This window comes from Notolepis coatsorum (assembly GCF_963971535.1).
Source record: "Notolepis coatsorum genome assembly, chromosome: 7".
Classification (NCBI taxonomy): domain Eukaryota; kingdom Metazoa; phylum Chordata; class Actinopteri; order Aulopiformes; family Paralepididae; genus Notolepis; species Notolepis coatsorum.
The window spans coordinates 114,478,749-114,496,055 of NC_140171.1; the positions used below are offsets into that span (position 1 = coordinate 114,478,749).

Here is a 17,307-nt window from a genome sequence, read left to right on the forward strand (position 1 = left end):
ACTCCAGAACCAGTGGCTAGAGCGGATTATAATTTAAATCATTTGTAAAACATTCTCACGTCTCCCAGTTAACAACACAGAAGTCAGGTTATCATTGTTTCGACCTAAAGTCATTTATTGAACAATATTTCAATAACAAAAAAAACAGTACAAGCATTGTTGAGTAATTTTCTCTTTTATACAAAATATTGTGTTGGTCAGAAAAGATTTCCAATGAGGACCTGTACAAAAACACGAACTGTCACGATGTGGTGTTGTAAATTAAAACACTGACCGCTCCAATGGCTCAGACATGTCCTCAGAGTAGTAGCCTTGAGATGGACCCCCACCTGGGAAGAGGGAAAGGAAGGGAGGCTAGAAAACAACCTGGTGGCGACCTGGGAGCTGAAGCACGGCAGACCTAACAAGGCTCAACATGCTGCACGGGGACCAGATGGAAGCAGAGAGTCACAGCCGTATGTTCCACGGGGATTAAGCAGATGAGTGTGAGGGGGGATGAAGTGGGGCTCTAGTCCATTCTGGCCTTCAGGGTACGTGTGGTGATCTTGTCTTTCTCACTGCAAAAGTATGAATATTTAGAGTCAAAACATTTCAAATATACACATGTATATATATATATATTTTTAAGTCATCTTTAAGCAGAACTTACACAACATGCACGACGACTCCCATGCCAGATACGGCGTCCCTGTCTAATGCGTTCAGCATTGACTGGGAGATGGTCTCAAACAGGTCCTCGGGTTCCTGGAACAAATCAAATCCATCATGTAAGAAGAGGTGGCTAAAGTCATTAGAGCCTGATCAATACAGAATGTGTGGGTCCTTACACCATTGTCAATATTTGAAAAGGAAATAAATGATATTTGTGGTTGTGTGCCAAGATATGACTAATTGAAAATAGTCACCCAAATTAGGCTCTCAAGGTATAACTGCTATATAAGCCATTATCATAGTCCTCAAGACCCAAACAATTTGAATAATTCATACATACACTACCGTTCAAAAGTTTGGGGTCACTTCAAAATGTCTTTAAGAAAAGCACATTATTTTTTTTCAATGAAGATAATATTAAATGAATCTGAAATACACTATACATTGTTAATGTGGTAAATGACTATTCTAGCTGCAAACGTCTGGTTTTTAATGGAATATCTACATAGGTGTATAGAGGCCCATTTCCAGCAACCATCACTCCAGTGTTCTAAATACATTGCGTTTGCTAATCGCGTTAGAAAGCTAATGGATGATTCGAAAAACCTTGAAAACCCTTGTGCAATTACGTTAGCACAGCTGAAAACGAGTTTGCTGGTTAGAGAACTGGCCTTCCTTTGAGCTAGTTGAGTATCTGGAGCATCCCGTTTGTGGGTTCGATTATACTCTCAAAATGGCCAGAAAAAAGAGAACTTTTATGAAACTCGAGTCTCGACAGTCTATTCTTGTTCTTAGAAATTAAGGCTATTCCATGTGAGAAATTGCCAAGAAAGTTACTGAACATTTCCTACAACAAGTGTGTACTACTACTCCCTTCAGAGAACAGCACAAACAGGCTCTAATCAGAGTAGAAAGAGAAGTGGCAGGCCCCAGTGCACAACTGAGCAAGACGACAAGTACATTAGAGTTTCTAGTTTGAGAAATAAGACGCCTCACAGGTCCTGAACTGGCAGCTTCATTAAATGGTACCCGCAAAACACCAGTGTCAACGTCTACAGTGAAGAGGCGACTCTGGGATGCTGGCCTTCTAGGCAGAGTGGCAAAGAAAGCCATATCGGAGACTGGCCAATAAAAGGAAAAGATTAATATGGGCAAAAGAACACGGACATTGGACAGAGGAAGATTGGAAAAAAGTGTTATGGACAGACAAATCGAAGTTTGAGGTGTTTGGATCACACAGAAGAACATTTGTGAGACGCAGAACAAGTGAAAATATGCTGGAAAAGTGCCTGACACCATCCGTCAAGCATGGTGGAGGTAATGTGATGGTCTGGGGCTGCTTTGGTGCTGGTAAAGTGGTAGATTTGTACAAGATAAAAGGGATTTTGAATAAGGAAGGCTATCACTCAATTTTAGGACACCATGCCATACCCTGTGGACAGTGCTTGGTTGGAGCAAATTTCCTCCTACAACAGGACAATGACCCAAAGCACACCTCCAAATTATGCAAGAACTATTTAGGGTTGATGAATGAATTGAAAATGGGGGACCCTGATGTAAACAAGACGAAAGTCTTTCTCTGGTCTGCATCCCCTTAACAATTGTGTGTATCGAGCTTTACTGTATTGTACCCATTCTGCAATCTGTTAATAGAATTGTCAATGAATCAAAGGGAAGAAGCAGGCAGCTGGTATTCTGTCTGTAATGGAGTGACCAGCGCAGTCACCAAATCTCAACCCCATTGAGCTGTTGTGGGAGCTTGACCGTATGGTACGCAAGAAGGCACTTCCAAGCCAATCCAACTTGTGGGAGGTGCTTCAGGAAGCTTGGGGTGACATTTCTTCAGATTCCCTCAACAAATTAACAGCTAGAATGCCAAAGGTCTGCATTGCTGTAATTGCTGCAAAGGGAGCATTCTTTGACGAAAGCAAAGTTTGAAGGACAAAATTATTATTTCAAAATAAAAATCATTATTTCTAACCTTGTCAATGTCTTGACTATATTTTCTATTCATTTTGCAACTCATTTGATAAATAAAAGTGCGAGTTTTCATGGAAAACACGTAATTGTCTGGGTGACCCCAAACTTTTGAACGGTAGTGTACATACAGAGCTTAAATATTTATAAGTGATTGTGCTGAAATATGTTTTTGTATTAGGTTTATCAGTGCACGATACCATAGGATAAAATATGATCATGCACCGACATTATCTGTGATAGACCAATATTGTCTGGTACATCAGTGCACCAACTGATCTGGGATCAGCTATTTTGATCTAGCCGATTAATCCCAATGACTAATAATGAGGTTGGTTTTGTATTCACGTTTGTTGATCTCATTTCGCTATGTTGCTACAGCTTTGAGTAGTGAAAAATTGCCAGTTTGCATTGAAAATAGGCAGTATATACCATGCAATTAGCCGTATAGCTGAAGCTGGATGACATATGATTTAGCTAAATATATGTCCAAATCCCACATAGCAATATCTCAATGTTAAGTAAAGTCTTGGCTTATAGCAGTGGTGCCCAACCAGTCGACCGCGATCGACAGGTAGATCGCGGGCTGCTTTCAAGTAGATCTCGAGTAATAAAATGTGATTACATTTTTTTTTTTTTTTTTTTTGCAAAATCAACTGCCTCTCTTTGTTAACTACAACAAGCAATGCTGTTTGTTATTTAAGATGAGGTCGGACTCGGCACTGACAGCTATCGTTCTCAGTTGGCTAACGTTAGCTACTAGCTAGCTAATACTGGCCTACCTTTTAATTCGCAATGGAATGGCTAGCTAACTGTACAAATCTATGTGCTTTTGCTAAGACCATAATTTGTATGGTTGGCTGGATTGGGGGTGGCCAGCTGGCTAGCTTTTCAATCAATCAAGCTGGCAGTTCGTAGTGCAGTAGCTGTCTGGAATCTGGATAGCTGTTGTATTGTGGGTTAAGTTAGCCAGCTGGCTGGCTGGCAGTTTGTGGTGCAGTAGCTGGCTAGATAGCTGGCTAATGTTGGCCAATATAGCTGTAACAGAATCAAGTCAAGTCAAGAGTTTTATTTGTCACGGCATACGGATATACAATGAAATGCGGGTGGTCTTGCCCGCAACGATGTGCAATTGGTACAATGATGCTAGCCTTACGAGTTTCAGTTCATAGGAAAATACTTTGACTATAATGGTCAGAAGTAAATTAACTGTATATACTCTCTTTTAGAAACTCTGTCTCTTAAACAGTACTGTATATCTTGTATGTCATAAATGGCTGGATGTAACAGTACTGTTTATCTGTATGTCAAACGTTATGATGAATTGAAAATGGGGGACCCTGATGTAAACAAGACGAAAGTCTCTCTGGTCTGCCTCCCCTTAACAATTGTGTGTATTGAGCCGTACTGTATTGTACCCATTCTGCAATCTGTTAATAAAATGTTCAATCAATCAATCTGTTATGCTTAACATGCAGTACCATTAACTTTACTTAATTTCTAAGATTAGATCAATTAGTTATTTTTAAATGTCTGATCTAAAGATAAACAAAGGGTTTTAAAAGTGTTATATTTATCTTCTCTTATAGTACCAGAGAGAAGCTGAGGAGAATCGACCAGCAACAAAAGCCTGTGGTATCAAAAATGGTATCGAATAACGATACTTTTCAAGGTATCGTATAGAAGTTCGAAATTCCAGTATCGTGACAACACTAGTGTGTTGTCAGTTGCAATGTGACAGCTCTGTTTACACATCATTCCTATTCCCTTTTAATTGTACATATCATTTTTGTTTTGATTGTATTGTTCCACTTTTGCTTTGGCAATGTAAACTCATGTTTTCTCATGCCCATTGAATTGTGTGTGTGTGTTGTCTGTGTATGCAGAGTGTGAAATAAATGAGTCATGCTGCCTGCATGCCCAACGTGAGAAGTTAGTCTCGTCATTCTTGTAATTGCTACACTACACAGTTACAATGATATATAAAATATCATATTATATTATATAGCCGCCATATAATATGTTCTGTCATGTGCATATTGAATGGGTATTACTAATACTAATACTAGCCGAGAGTAGGTCAAATTTTGGCTGGTAGCTCTCGGCTAGGTGGTAAATTAAAAAGTACATCTTGGTTCAAAAAAGGTTGGGCACCCCTGGCTTATAGCATGTGGTCACAATTTTTGTTTTCACTTTTGCTCTAATATCCACTATGCCAATGTACAGCGGTGCATCACAGAATAACAATTATTGGTGACACTGGCCGGCTGGGTGGCATAGCGGAGATTGCGCTCGTCACCAATGCAAGAGACTCCGGTCTCGACTCCGCGAGTCAGCATTGCCTGCGGCTTGGGCCAGTCGTCATACTATCTCAATTGGCAGAGGTAGCGGGTGGAAAGTCGATGGGTGGGGATTGGACGTTGTGGACAGCGACTCCTACAGGTCGGTTGGGTGACGCCTGTACAGCAGAGACAGGAAGTATCGGGGGCAGCGTGAGCCTCCCACGAGTTACTCCTCGCCACTGAGAGTCCACGCTGTCTGGTGAAAAGCTGCGACAGGCTGCCTCCTCGTGTACCGGAGGGGACACGTGATGCAAGGCTTCCATCCTCACTACAGCCGATCAGTGGGAGGCATAGTCTAGCAACGTTCAAGACAGGGGAGGGGAGAATTGGCGATACGAAATTGGGATGGGAGAAAAATAGAAAAATAAGGAGAAAAAGTAGATCAAAAAATATATAAATATTGGTGACAAATTGTATCCAACGTGCTTTTTAATACATGTTAAAATAATAGCTCTACATCAGTGGTGACCAACCTTTTTAAGCCCAAGATCACTTTTTTTTTTTGGTGAAGGCAAGATCTACCTATTGAAGCGTTGAGAGAAAAAGACAGCCAAGATTGTACTTTAAACTAAATGACTTTTATTTGCCTGTATTCTAATTACATGCAATTCTTTGGTCCAACATTAAAACGTCAAAGTAGAACTATTATGTACTTTCTCAGTCAGTGCTAAGTGCAGTCATATTATGCAGCATCACTTTTCACATCAAAACAAAAGTAGAACTGTAATGTGGACTTCATATTATTAACATTGACAAACATATTTACAATTAGCATTTTATAAAGTAGAACTGTAATGTGTACTTTCTCAGTCAGTGCTAAGTGCAGCATTACTTTTCACATCAAAACAAAAGTAGAACTGTAATGTGTACTTTCTCAGTCAGTGCTAAGTGCAGTCAGTGCTAAGTGCAGCATCACTTATCACATCCAAACAAAGGTAGAACTGTAATGTGGACTCTGAGGGTAAGATCTATTATATAAAAAAAATAAAAAATAAAAAAATTCATGGAAAGATCTACAGGGACAGTCTCAAAGATCGACCAGTCGATCAAGATCGACGGGTTGGTGACCACTGCTCTACATGATTCTGACAGCCATCACTGATAAGAGTGTTTGGTCAGTAACATGGGTCACTCAGTCCCTCCACTCTACAGTAAACACAAAATAAATGTTCTGGTATCCAGTTCCCATGCTGTAAAGGAATGTGAATCACTACCCACCTTCAAAAACACTCAAAGAACACCTACGGGAGACTGCAATTCAAAACTGGCCCCTACAAATGTCCTAACCCAGTTGTACAATAAAGACCAAGCATGGCTTTGTCAGTATTCCAATGTAACAGTACCCAAACCCCCCCCCCCCCCCCCCCCCCCCCCCAATGTACAGCCCCACCCAACCCCACCCCACCTACCCAACCTCGTCCAATGTACAGTTTCTATGTCAAATGTAGGTCAGTATTCCAATGTACAGTGTCCCCCCCCCCCTCCAATGTACAGCCCCACCCCACCTACCCAACCTCCCCCAATGCACAGTTTCTATGTCAAATGTATATACACTCTTTTTCTGGATTTTTTTTTGTATCACAAACAGTACTGTATTTGAAAATCTGGTATGTCATAAATGTATAGATGTAGCAGTACTGTCTATCTGTATGTCATGCATGTCTTATATGTTATGATGAATTGAAAATGGGGGACCCTGATGTAAACAAGACGAATGTCTTTCTCTGGTCTGCATCACCTTAACAATTGTAGTCTATAGTATCCATGTGTATTTGTGTAAAGTATTTTAAAATCTTTTACCCAACATTATAATATAATATATAATGCTGTATTGTATGTATCTGTGTGTATGAGAGAGGGATATGCACATGTGTTTGTGCATAATGTGGGGACGGGGGGGATTGTTTTTGTGTAGTTATCCTATATAGGTTTAAGAGGGGAGGTCGCTTATAAGCCCTTGGGTTTTTTGACCTTTCCTGCACATTTTAACTGTTCTTCTTTTTACTTATTTTATTCCAGAATGTATATTTGTAAGTGCGAATAACAATAAACAAATAAACAATTGTATGTATATTGAGCTGTACTGTACTGTACCCATTCTGCAATCTGTTAATACACTTTTCAATCAATCAATCAATCAAGCTAACATCCACGTGTTTATTTTTCTCACTGACTAACCTGCTGGTCCCTTGACTTTGGGCTTGGTGCAAGAAAACATTTGATAAATGTTCATCTCCTGATGCAAGGGCCTTTCTTTTGTTTGCTTTCTCCCTCTCTGATCCACCCTCTCTCTTTCTTCCACTGTCCATCTTGACATCAATGTTACTTTCGCTCTATCTCTCTCCCGAGTCCCCACTTCACTACCTGGCTCAGTGTAACCTCGTTCCCAGCTTTATCTCGTGAGAGTGCCATCTCTGCCATTCCATTCGCCGTCTCCGCTGTCAATCAGTTGTATGGCCTGGTCCCGCCTCCACCAATCACATTCACCAATCACAGCACGGCTCCATTTGTGTGTGTGTGAGAATGCTCCGCGAGAGGGGGAGAGTCAGACACTACTCCAACTCTGTCGCAGACAGTGAAATCCTGGTTGTTCCCCCCACCCCACCCACCTATTATCTAACTATCGCACCGCCGCAACTAGAAACAATGGCGTCTAAGTTCAGTGGCCTGACTGGGCAAAAAATATTATAATAATAATAATAAAAAAAAAAAAAAAAAAATGTAATTATATACTTTTTTTCCTTTTTAATCTGTCCAGGTCAGGCCACCGGGAGAACTCCCGGTGCTCCCGATGGCCAGTCCGGCCCTGGGTGTGACGTAATTGGCAGAATCGACTGTCAATCAATGGTCTACCTGACACGCAAACTCATAAACAATGTTTCTGTACTGGAGGTGTACAGTATTTCAATAGGCAACCCTGAAAGGATTATTTTTCTAGAAGAGCAACACTAGCTCCCCCCTCTACTGATGGCCCTGGTGGTAATGCCAGTGTCTCCTTTTTGTTCAATGTCACTGCCTTTCTTATTAGGCCTAGTTGTTGGCTACAACTTTGCCACAGTAGGCATTAATCACTTAATTAATAGTTCAAATGTCTGTGTCCCATTCCCGTTTGCACACGCAGATACACACACGCACACAGTGGGCCAGTGACTTTGGTGGTATGTGCTATTGCACAGATGTGTGTCCCGTTCCCGTTTGCACATGCACGCACAGTACATATATACATTTATTTAAAAATAAATAAATAAACTCTGTTACTTGAAATATTTTCACTGTGCTCCTAAATATTTTTGGGTGCTCCTAAATTCTTTCATTTAGGAGCACATGTGCTCCTTGGGAAAAAGGTTAGCGTAGAGCCCTGCACTACATCCAGACTGTGATTGTTATATTGTAACTTAGTGCTATTCTTACTGTTGTTTTCTACTGCTGCTTTGCACACACTACACCCATGCTGTGGTTGTTATGTTATAGTCTAGAGCTGCCATATCATTGTTGCCACTTTGTACACCTTACACCCACAATGTGACTATCGTTAATTACTATTGCAAATTGGAGCTATATCATGCTATTTTTTTATGCTCTATCGCTTTGTTTCTTTGTTTGTCGCTGCTACAAGGCAGATAAATGTTTTCGCTTGTTTATGCTGTAATGTATGAAAGATGTGACAATAAACACATCTAAATCTGACGTAAGTCGCACATCTGGTTAACAAGTGTGCTTTACAGGTGCTTGCAAGAAGGGGGGGGGGGGTCACACAGGTGCTTGCAAAAGGGGGGGGGGTGCTCCAAGAGTGTGCGTCGACTCAAAACAATAAATGGAGAAATATATTGTTCTAATCCAGGTTCATAGGTGAAATAAACCTAAAGACCCCTGTGCTAGTCCATGATATTAATGAATCAATAATAATAGGAATACAGTATTGTACCTACCAGCTGCAAACAATGTAACTGGGTACACCATAACAGCTGGTCATAAATAATAGGGAATAAAGTATTGTAACCCAACAACGTCATAAAAGCTGGTCATAAATAATAGGGAATAAATTATTGTAACTGGGTACATCATAACAGCTGGTCATAAATAATGGGGAATAAAGTATTTTAAACTTCCAGCTGCAAACAATGTAACTGGGTACATCATAACAGCTGGTCAGAGACCTGGCCTGACAGCTTGCTGCGACAGTATGTGACGTACAAATACACTGAAAATCATTGGAAAGCTCTTGTGTTTTTTCCCTTTGTCCGTTTCCCCACTCATTACACACTTTATCCATCTCACTGCATTACCTTCTTGTTGGTCAAAATGCATCTATTTGACTGGAGAACTTTTATTATGAAAATGTCTGGCTGACACTCGCCAAGCTTAGTGTTGCAGTTATTAATTGGGCTAGCTTGCGAGGTGAACTAAGAAGCGGTTATCATCTTTCAATTCACAAAGAGTGCTATAGATGGTGATAGCAAGACACCTTCATTCTGTTTGTTGTCCATATAGGGTATTTTCATTTAAGAGTTAAATAGCCATAGCCAGTAGTGTCGCTATTGAAGCATTTTGATGGACACTTCAAATCAACACACTTCAATCATCTCCACACACAATCATCTCTACACAGAAATCTCTTCAGCGAGAAGATTTGCAACAAATGCACTCTTACAATTCTGGGGTTAGACCAACTCACCTTCAACCAATACCTAATTCAAGAAAATTACATTGAGATACTAAACACAAAACTCACCATGTCTGGCTCCCACAAAGATTCACACATGCCATACATGTTCTCCGAGCACGTGCCGCTCACAACGAAGTCCTCCGTCACCATGGGGCAGCCAATCAAATCCAGGGAGCAAATGAACGGTTCAAAAGTCTTGGGATCCAGTCCAGCGATCACAGGCTCAATGTAGTATGGCCCGAACCTGATGAAACGGATTAAGGTCATTTCTTGTTGATCAAACCAGTTAACATGTGCCTAACATCAGGGTATCAGCCGGTTTCAACAAGTTAAATTTAAGACTTTTTAATACCACTTAGAGCTTAATTTAATACCAATGACCATACTAGCAAAAAACGAAACAAAAAAAACAGTGATACTGAACTGGCGGCTGCACTTGCACGCAAATTTTTATTAATTATTGCGCATTCCATACAAGCTCTCACCAGATGCACCAAGCTCCTGGTTAGAGATGTTCCGATACCATTTTTTCCTTTCCGATCCGATTCCGATACCTAAGCTTTGGGTATCGGCCGATACCGATACTGATCCGATACCAGTGCATACATTAAAAAAAATAAAGATTTTAAAGAAATTATATAAATTATAATATTTTTTTTATATATATACAGCTACTGTTTTATATATACTGTTTTTTAGTAATAACTAGAAAGTAATGGTATTTATTCAACAACAGGTGATTGTATAGATTTGTATTAGTATTGTGCTGAAGGGTCTGCAATTAGGTAAAATTAGACCTAAGATTATCCCCCTTTAAGTTCACCAACCTGTTAAAGTTATTATTTACCACATAATGTTACACTGTCTGCCTACTGCTGGCATCTCAGGTTATATGACAGTGCTGCCATCTAGTGGGCCAGAGGTGGTAGTGTTCCAGCGTAAGTGCGTCACTTCCTGTAGGAGACGTTGTATTGACGTTGAACTTGCCCAGACTTGTTAGAGAACCAGACGGGAGAAATGCATCCAGCGTTGGTCTCGTAACGTTATAGTTTGACGGTGACCAAGGATGTAAAGTTGCTTACCAAGCGGACATTATACCACCAAGAGAGAGTGAGTTTTTAGTAACCAGCTAATTCGATGTTTAGTAAACGTCTGGGATTAGCACATTACAGCGGACTATAGTATTCCCCATTTAACGTTAACAGTTAGCCGAAGCTAGCTAGCTCGGAGCTAATACCTAACATAGCTCCAGCTCATGCGTTGATAGCTGATCTATACTGGACATATCAGACGATAATAGCACAGACCAGAGGACATTTAGATAGGGTCTGTGTCGGAGGGACGCTGTAAAAGGACACAACCAGTCCTATGTAGTAGCCACTAGCAGTAGCCTGTTGTACAGAGGGACCAGCGTGTCTTCAGTAGCTGTCGGCGTGCGCCGTGCAGCACTACGGAGTGGAGCGAGACACTCGGATCCACCACAGCGGAGCATCTGGTCTGCAGGAGCAGACTGGTGGCGCCAATAGGACCGGGCAGCGTCTTCCCACCCTCATCACCACGCAGCGGTCGACTACTCCTCGTTACAGAACCCATCCGGGTTCTTTCTCACCACCAGGATTACTAACTCTCTCCACCTCTCTCGTACTGCAGAGGGAATTGTTCCTCTGCTGCAGTGGTAACCGCGGCAACGTTTGGCCAGAACACTTTAACAATTGGGCGCCCATCTAAATGTTGTTATAGTATTTAATTAGGCATTGTGTAAAGTGATAATAATATTTGTATGTATGTTTTTTCCCCCTTTTTGCTTATATAAAAATGGCATTATGATTCAAACAGTTTCCTCGCTCTTTCTAGTTTAGGTGACTCCATTTTAAGTTATTCACTCAGTTGTGTATTTGGTACAATTAGTTTAAGAGTTAAGGCATCCTACCACACCCCCTAAGGTGAAATTTATATACAGTCCTCTAAGCTCCCGCACAAGTATCATTAATCAATGAGTGGGGCTGCAGCACTGCAGATATACCCTACTCCAATGATCCACACTGACATTATTAGTTGCTGCACTTGCTACCAGAAGGCTCCGGTTCAGTTAGTAGTAGAGGCTCTGTTGTGATTTTTGCACAATAAATATTCAACATTCTCTTTTGAGACTCCGCCTCAGACTCTTATCATTTGGCACTAAAAGCTAAACATTGTCACCGATATGGCTGTCCGCAACATGTCATTAATTGTGTACGCGAGGTGGTTCAGTGACGACGCTAACGTGAGCTAGGTTAGCTAGCATGAGCTACCGGCAGATGGAAAGACTAACGTTACTGGTGAAAATGTGATTTACGTTGGAATACTCCTTTGCCAACTTGCTGTACTTTGCTTGCAGGTCTGCAGCCATTATTGCTGGATTATGAATAGCCCCAACTTTAGCCAAGGTAACGTTATGGCTAAACCTTTAACGTTAGTTAACGCTAGCTTTCGGTTAGCTGTTCAATGCTAACACCACCAAGCGAACCCATCTGAGCTCCCAGTCAACACCGCTCTGTCGGGAGGATGGCATTTAAGAAAGTATCTGCTGTTAAAATGACAAACAGCATTGACACTTTAATTCACGGTCGGTTAAACACACGTTTGTTTTATAATGCTCACTCAACAGACCGCAGTGTTGATAAATTACGTGGTATCGGAGCGCAGCATTAGAGGGTACTCGCCGATACCAGCATTTTAGGCAGTATCGGCGGCATTTCCGATACTGGTATCGGAACAACTCTACTCCTGGTAGCTTGAAAAATAAATTGAATACAAAAACTCATATATATATATATATACATACACACACACATCTCATATATTGAATCTCCTGACAGCCGGGATGAACCCCCAACCCCCCCCCCCCCCCCCCAAATGTAATTCAAGACTTTTAATACCCTGAACATGTACAAAATGTTCAGTTTGCGTTGTGATCAGAATTAATAGTGCAGTGCATTATGTTTAATTTCACTGATGTTTAAACACACGATAAAAAATAAATAAGATGCCAGTAATAACATGCTCAGAAAATACAATGAAAGTTTAAGTTTATTTATTTATTACCCAGGGACAATTCACAACACTTTCAGTTTCCACATCAATGTAAATGTGCCAGAGTTAGCTAATGAGCTTGTTTTCATCCGTAGTCCCCATGCATGTCTTTTGGTGAACGTGGATCCTCGTACTGTCATAGTGGACCAGTACTTGCTCTTTGCTAAATCTACAGATGAATATGTACCTCTGCCGATTGCCGAATCTTGCCATGCAACATAAACAGCGGACTCCCAAGTATTTTCCAAATGAGTGGTAACAGCATGTTGCCAAAAACAAAACTAGCTCCAGAGTTTTACTTTGAGATTCGTGGCAGTGAACGAGAGCCAGCAGCAAAGAGCCAGGGATGTGTTCAGGAGCAGCAGCATTTAAGAATGCGCAAATAAATATATAGCTCCAGCTGTTTTCACACATTTAACTGGTGGATTTATCAAAATAGTTTAACCAAATAGTATTTTCGGTGTCGACTCTTAATTCATTCTGCGCCAGCCATTAGCCGGGTCCCGTTGTAGCTATGCCACGCTTTAAAGATGGGAGTGAGTCACCTTGTTTGTAGAGCAGAGCTATATCTATATTATAGCTATGGGGACAATACTATGGTCATTTGACAGTGACTTTCTTCCGGCCAAGATGCAAAAAAGAGATAATTTTTCCATGCACACATTAGAGTGTTATCCTGTGGTGAATATAAGTATAATTTCAGAGTGGTCTGGGGTAATTCCCAAAAGGCTGAGTTATAGCCTTATAGAATACTATAAGCTTTGGCGTTTCTTGCCTGGACACGCTACTATTCCCAAATCAAATGTATATAATAGGTATTATGTTTCATCATGAATGCATGAAAGGGGGGAGGTTGTTTCTGATTTTTTGATTGCCAGTAACGGCATTCGTATTGAACACTAAAAACTAGGGATGTCCCGATCCGATCACGTGATCGGAATCGGCGTCGATCACGTGCTTTTCAGAGTATCGGGGATCGGGAAAAAATAATAATAAAGATCGGCAGTCAAAAAAAGAAACATTTTATTCAACAAACATGACCATGTCCACGTCTTAAACTCATACGGAGGCCTTAGTTTTGGTTTTAAATTACATATAATATATCATCATTAATGTATTTATTGTCACACAGAGCAGAATAATTATCCACAACAAACACATTCCCCTTTAATTTTCACCGTTGCAACAAACATTCCCTTTAATTTAGACGCTACACGCTACACGCGAGTCGCGACCACATCACAACAACAACACGTCGCTCCCGAAACACGGTTAATATCCACTGACTTGAGCAGCTAGACTTAATGTCAGAGGTTTGGAACTAAGCATTTTAAAATAGAAAGTCAATCCAGTTGCAATGTTTGCAAGGAGGAGATTCCGCGTGGAGGAAAAACTCATGAAGCAGCAGGCTGGAGGCGAAGTTTTCAGACTAACTTTTCAACTGGAGGATAACGTTACGTGACTGAGGATTATCGTCTGCGTTTGAGACCAGAATGGACCATTACGTAAGTCGAACACTGAATGTATACTAATGTGCAAACATATATTGAAACTTTTAATATTTCTCATATGAAGCAGAAGCACATTTCTCAGGGTGAATGTAATAACAAAAGCCTCCGCTCTCGCGCCCTATTATAGGCAACAGATGGGCTTGTCTCACTCTGCCAGTTTCTGACAAAAATGCGTCAAAATTGATTACTAATGTGAAAGATCGGATCGGAAACGATCGGATCGATAGATATTTAAAATCATATGATCGGGATCGGATCGGAAGCAAAAAAAGGCGATCGGGACATCCCTACTAAAAACGCTGATCAGCTGGATCGGTATAAAAACATTGCACGATCAGCTAGAATTTACATCAGGGAGTATTCCAAAAATTATATTCCAACATTTTTTATCGCCATCTGGTCCACGACATAACCCACCCACCGCTTTGGACTTAAGTTGCAGAAATGTTTAAACGTGTAGTGGTTCACAGATCCCTAGACTTCATGTGCCTTCCTTTGTCCGGGAAATCATAGCCAATTAGCCACCGTTTACACATTTTATAACTTCTATGCAGCATGACAAAAATCTACCGAACTGTGACTAAAAGACAGAGGTATGAACCAAACCATGGGTTTTGTGTACCATTACACCCCGATTGTGTATAACTATATACCCAATCAAAACTGCACCATGACAAATTCCATCCGTAGCAAAGATTAGATTAGTACTCACCTCTTTTCATACAACAGGTTTGACACCATGCTCATGAAGGTCTTGGGCTTGATCTGGCGACCCTCCTTCAGCTCATAGAGGTTCAGTCTGAATTTGAGCCTCTGGGATCTAAACAAATGCAAAACCAGTCAATAACATTACCATCCATTATAGTCCCAATGTCAATAGGAGTAACAGAAAGAGTTACTCTGGATGAAGTGAGTGTAATTAATACAAGAGGGGGGTGCTACACTGAGATTGTAGCAGAGCATGATCTAAGTGTACCAAGATTTTATCAAAACGTACATTTATAACCAATGGTTACGTTCACGGTTTTGTTGGTGTAGGATTGAAGTATAGCAGTAATTGTAAATTAATTAAATTAATGAGTAGACAAACAAGAATAAATAGAATTAAAAGGTGTTGCTAGATTACGAGTGCATTATCAAGAGATTTTGACACCCATTGGAATGTTGCTCAGCCAATCACAATTCAAGGTTTGACCTAACTATAGTATAGAAGTGATTTTAACTTATTTTGCCTCACTGTATGCCAGCAGGTTTCGGGGACAGCTAGTTTCTGGGAGTCGGAAAGTCAAAAGAAAAGGCAATGGGAATTGACATGACTTGATGCATATCAAATCACATACAAGGCTAGTCACAGCATCCCAGCTTGCTTAGGTGGGAAGCTGTTGCAAGCCAATACGAGGCTACCCGTATCCATTACAGTTATCACAAACTATCCTCCTTCTAATCGTTCACATACTGCTGAACAAAATTGTTATCGTAGATGTTTCGGTGAGGAGGCTTGAAGACTCACACTGTCTGTACATCAGTGGCCAGGCCAGCCAGGCCAATGTACAGCCTGTCGCCCATGGGGAAAATCTTCTGGAAGTCTGTGGTAACCATCTGTGCCTGGATGCCAAATCTCCGATCGGCTGCGACCGCCACACACTGCTTCCCCCTCATGGCCATGACGGCCCCACCGTTATATGACATGATAGACTAGATGACACAGGAGAGGGGGGGTCAGTCACAAGCTATTAGCCTATTACAGGTACAGACCAAGAGGAACAATACAACAAGTTTCTATAGGGGAGATCTGAACATCTTCTATGGAATTGTGTGTATTGAGCCGTACTGTATTGTACCCATTCTGCAATCTGTTAATAAAGTTATCAATCAATCAAAGGGAACATTGTTAGGGAGCATCGTCTGTACAGTGGAAGTTACTTTCGCTGTCAGCCTCGCATACTTGTTAAGTTAAGAGAAGATTGATACAAGTTAACTAGGTTAAATAACTTAGCAAGGCACTGTATTGGAAGTTAACGTTAGCTTTGTGACTTGATGTGTGCTGTTGATCTCAGACGTTGATGTGTGCTGCCCATGTCTGTTAGCCCAGGGGGTTAGCTAGTGTTGGTGAGAACACAACGTTAGTTAACGGTACTTACTTCTTTGGATAAGTTTCAAATATAGCCAACGTCATTCCAATTGTATTCATGAGAATAGTCAAACTAACAACGACGAGAGTAACGTTAACTTAACAAACCACATAGTTAGCTTTAGATGGGGGAGATGACTAGCATTAACGTTAGCTTCGCCCAACACAACTTCTCACAAGCTAACGTATCTCGTTGTGACTGTGTTTACATTACAAACCCGCTTCAACTAAATGTAATAACATTGTCTAGCAATCCGTATCTTACCATTGTGATTACGTTGAGGTATATTCGTATCAAATGCAAACTTGCTCCACTCTTCTCGCTGTTGTGAATGAATGCTAGCTTAGCTTCCCACAGTGACTACACGATTTAGAGAGATCTGACAACCTTGACTCCGCCCACGTGATTCTCTGCGAAGCTGCGATTGGCCGAGGTAAAGGTTCTAGCTTTAACCGCCGCTGCCATTGGAGGAAATCGTCCTGAAGGCTAGAATTGGACTAGGTTGGTTGAAGCGTGCTAAATAATTGAAACAGACTACACGCACCATAGATATATCTATGACACGCACGACGAGCCTGAGAGACAGTTGATTGATTGATTGAAAACTTTATTAACAGATTGCAGAATGGGATGCAGATTGCAGTCTGGGATGCAGACCAGAGAAAGACTTTTGTTCAATCAATCAATCACATCAGGGTCCCCCATTTTCAATTCATCATAAACTCTATCAACTATATAATACATCCATATTATTACGTGGCGTTTTAACATTCGCCAAAATGCTTGATTGTGATTGGTCAATAGCGCTCGGTTGCCCATAGCAGCGGTCAATTATTTCTCGATAATTCACCGCTGCTATGGGCAACGCGCAATAATGACCGCTGTTAGGGGCAACGGAGTTTGATTGATTGATTGAAAACTTTATTAACAGATTGCAGAATGGGTACAGACAGTAC

At 41.0% G+C, this 17,307-nt stretch overlaps 1 protein-coding gene across 1 annotated transcript; it reads right to left on the reverse strand.

Moving 5' to 3' along the window:
* Positions 1–156: 156 nt before the first annotated feature.
* Positions 157–16,744, reverse strand: psmb3 (proteasome 20S subunit beta 3). The gene is made up of 6 exons (XM_084317883.1): positions 16,616–16,744; positions 15,730–15,914; positions 14,932–15,039; positions 9,703–9,880; positions 650–744; positions 157–557 (listed from the first exon to the last, which is right to left on the reverse strand). Exons 1-6 carry the CDS (start codon positions 16,616–16,618, stop codon positions 509–511), a joined length of 618 nt encoding a protein of 205 aa, XP_084174009.1. The 5' UTR covers positions 16,619–16,744; the 3' UTR covers positions 157–508.
* Between the last annotated feature and the right edge of the window lie 563 nt (positions 16,745–17,307).

What these genes read in the sequence shown, in the direction of transcription:
- psmb3 (XM_084317883.1), bottom strand. An exon ending in GCCACTGATGTACAGACAGT is followed by an intron (nt 15,040 to 15,729) that starts GTGAGTCTTCAA and finishes GCATTTGTTTAG; the next exon opens with ATCCCAGAGGCTCAAATTCA. An exon ending in CTTTGTGGGAGCCAGACATG is followed by an intron (nt 745 to 9,702) that starts GTGAGTTTTGTG and finishes GATTTGTTCCAG; the next exon opens with GAACCCGAGGACCTGTTTGA.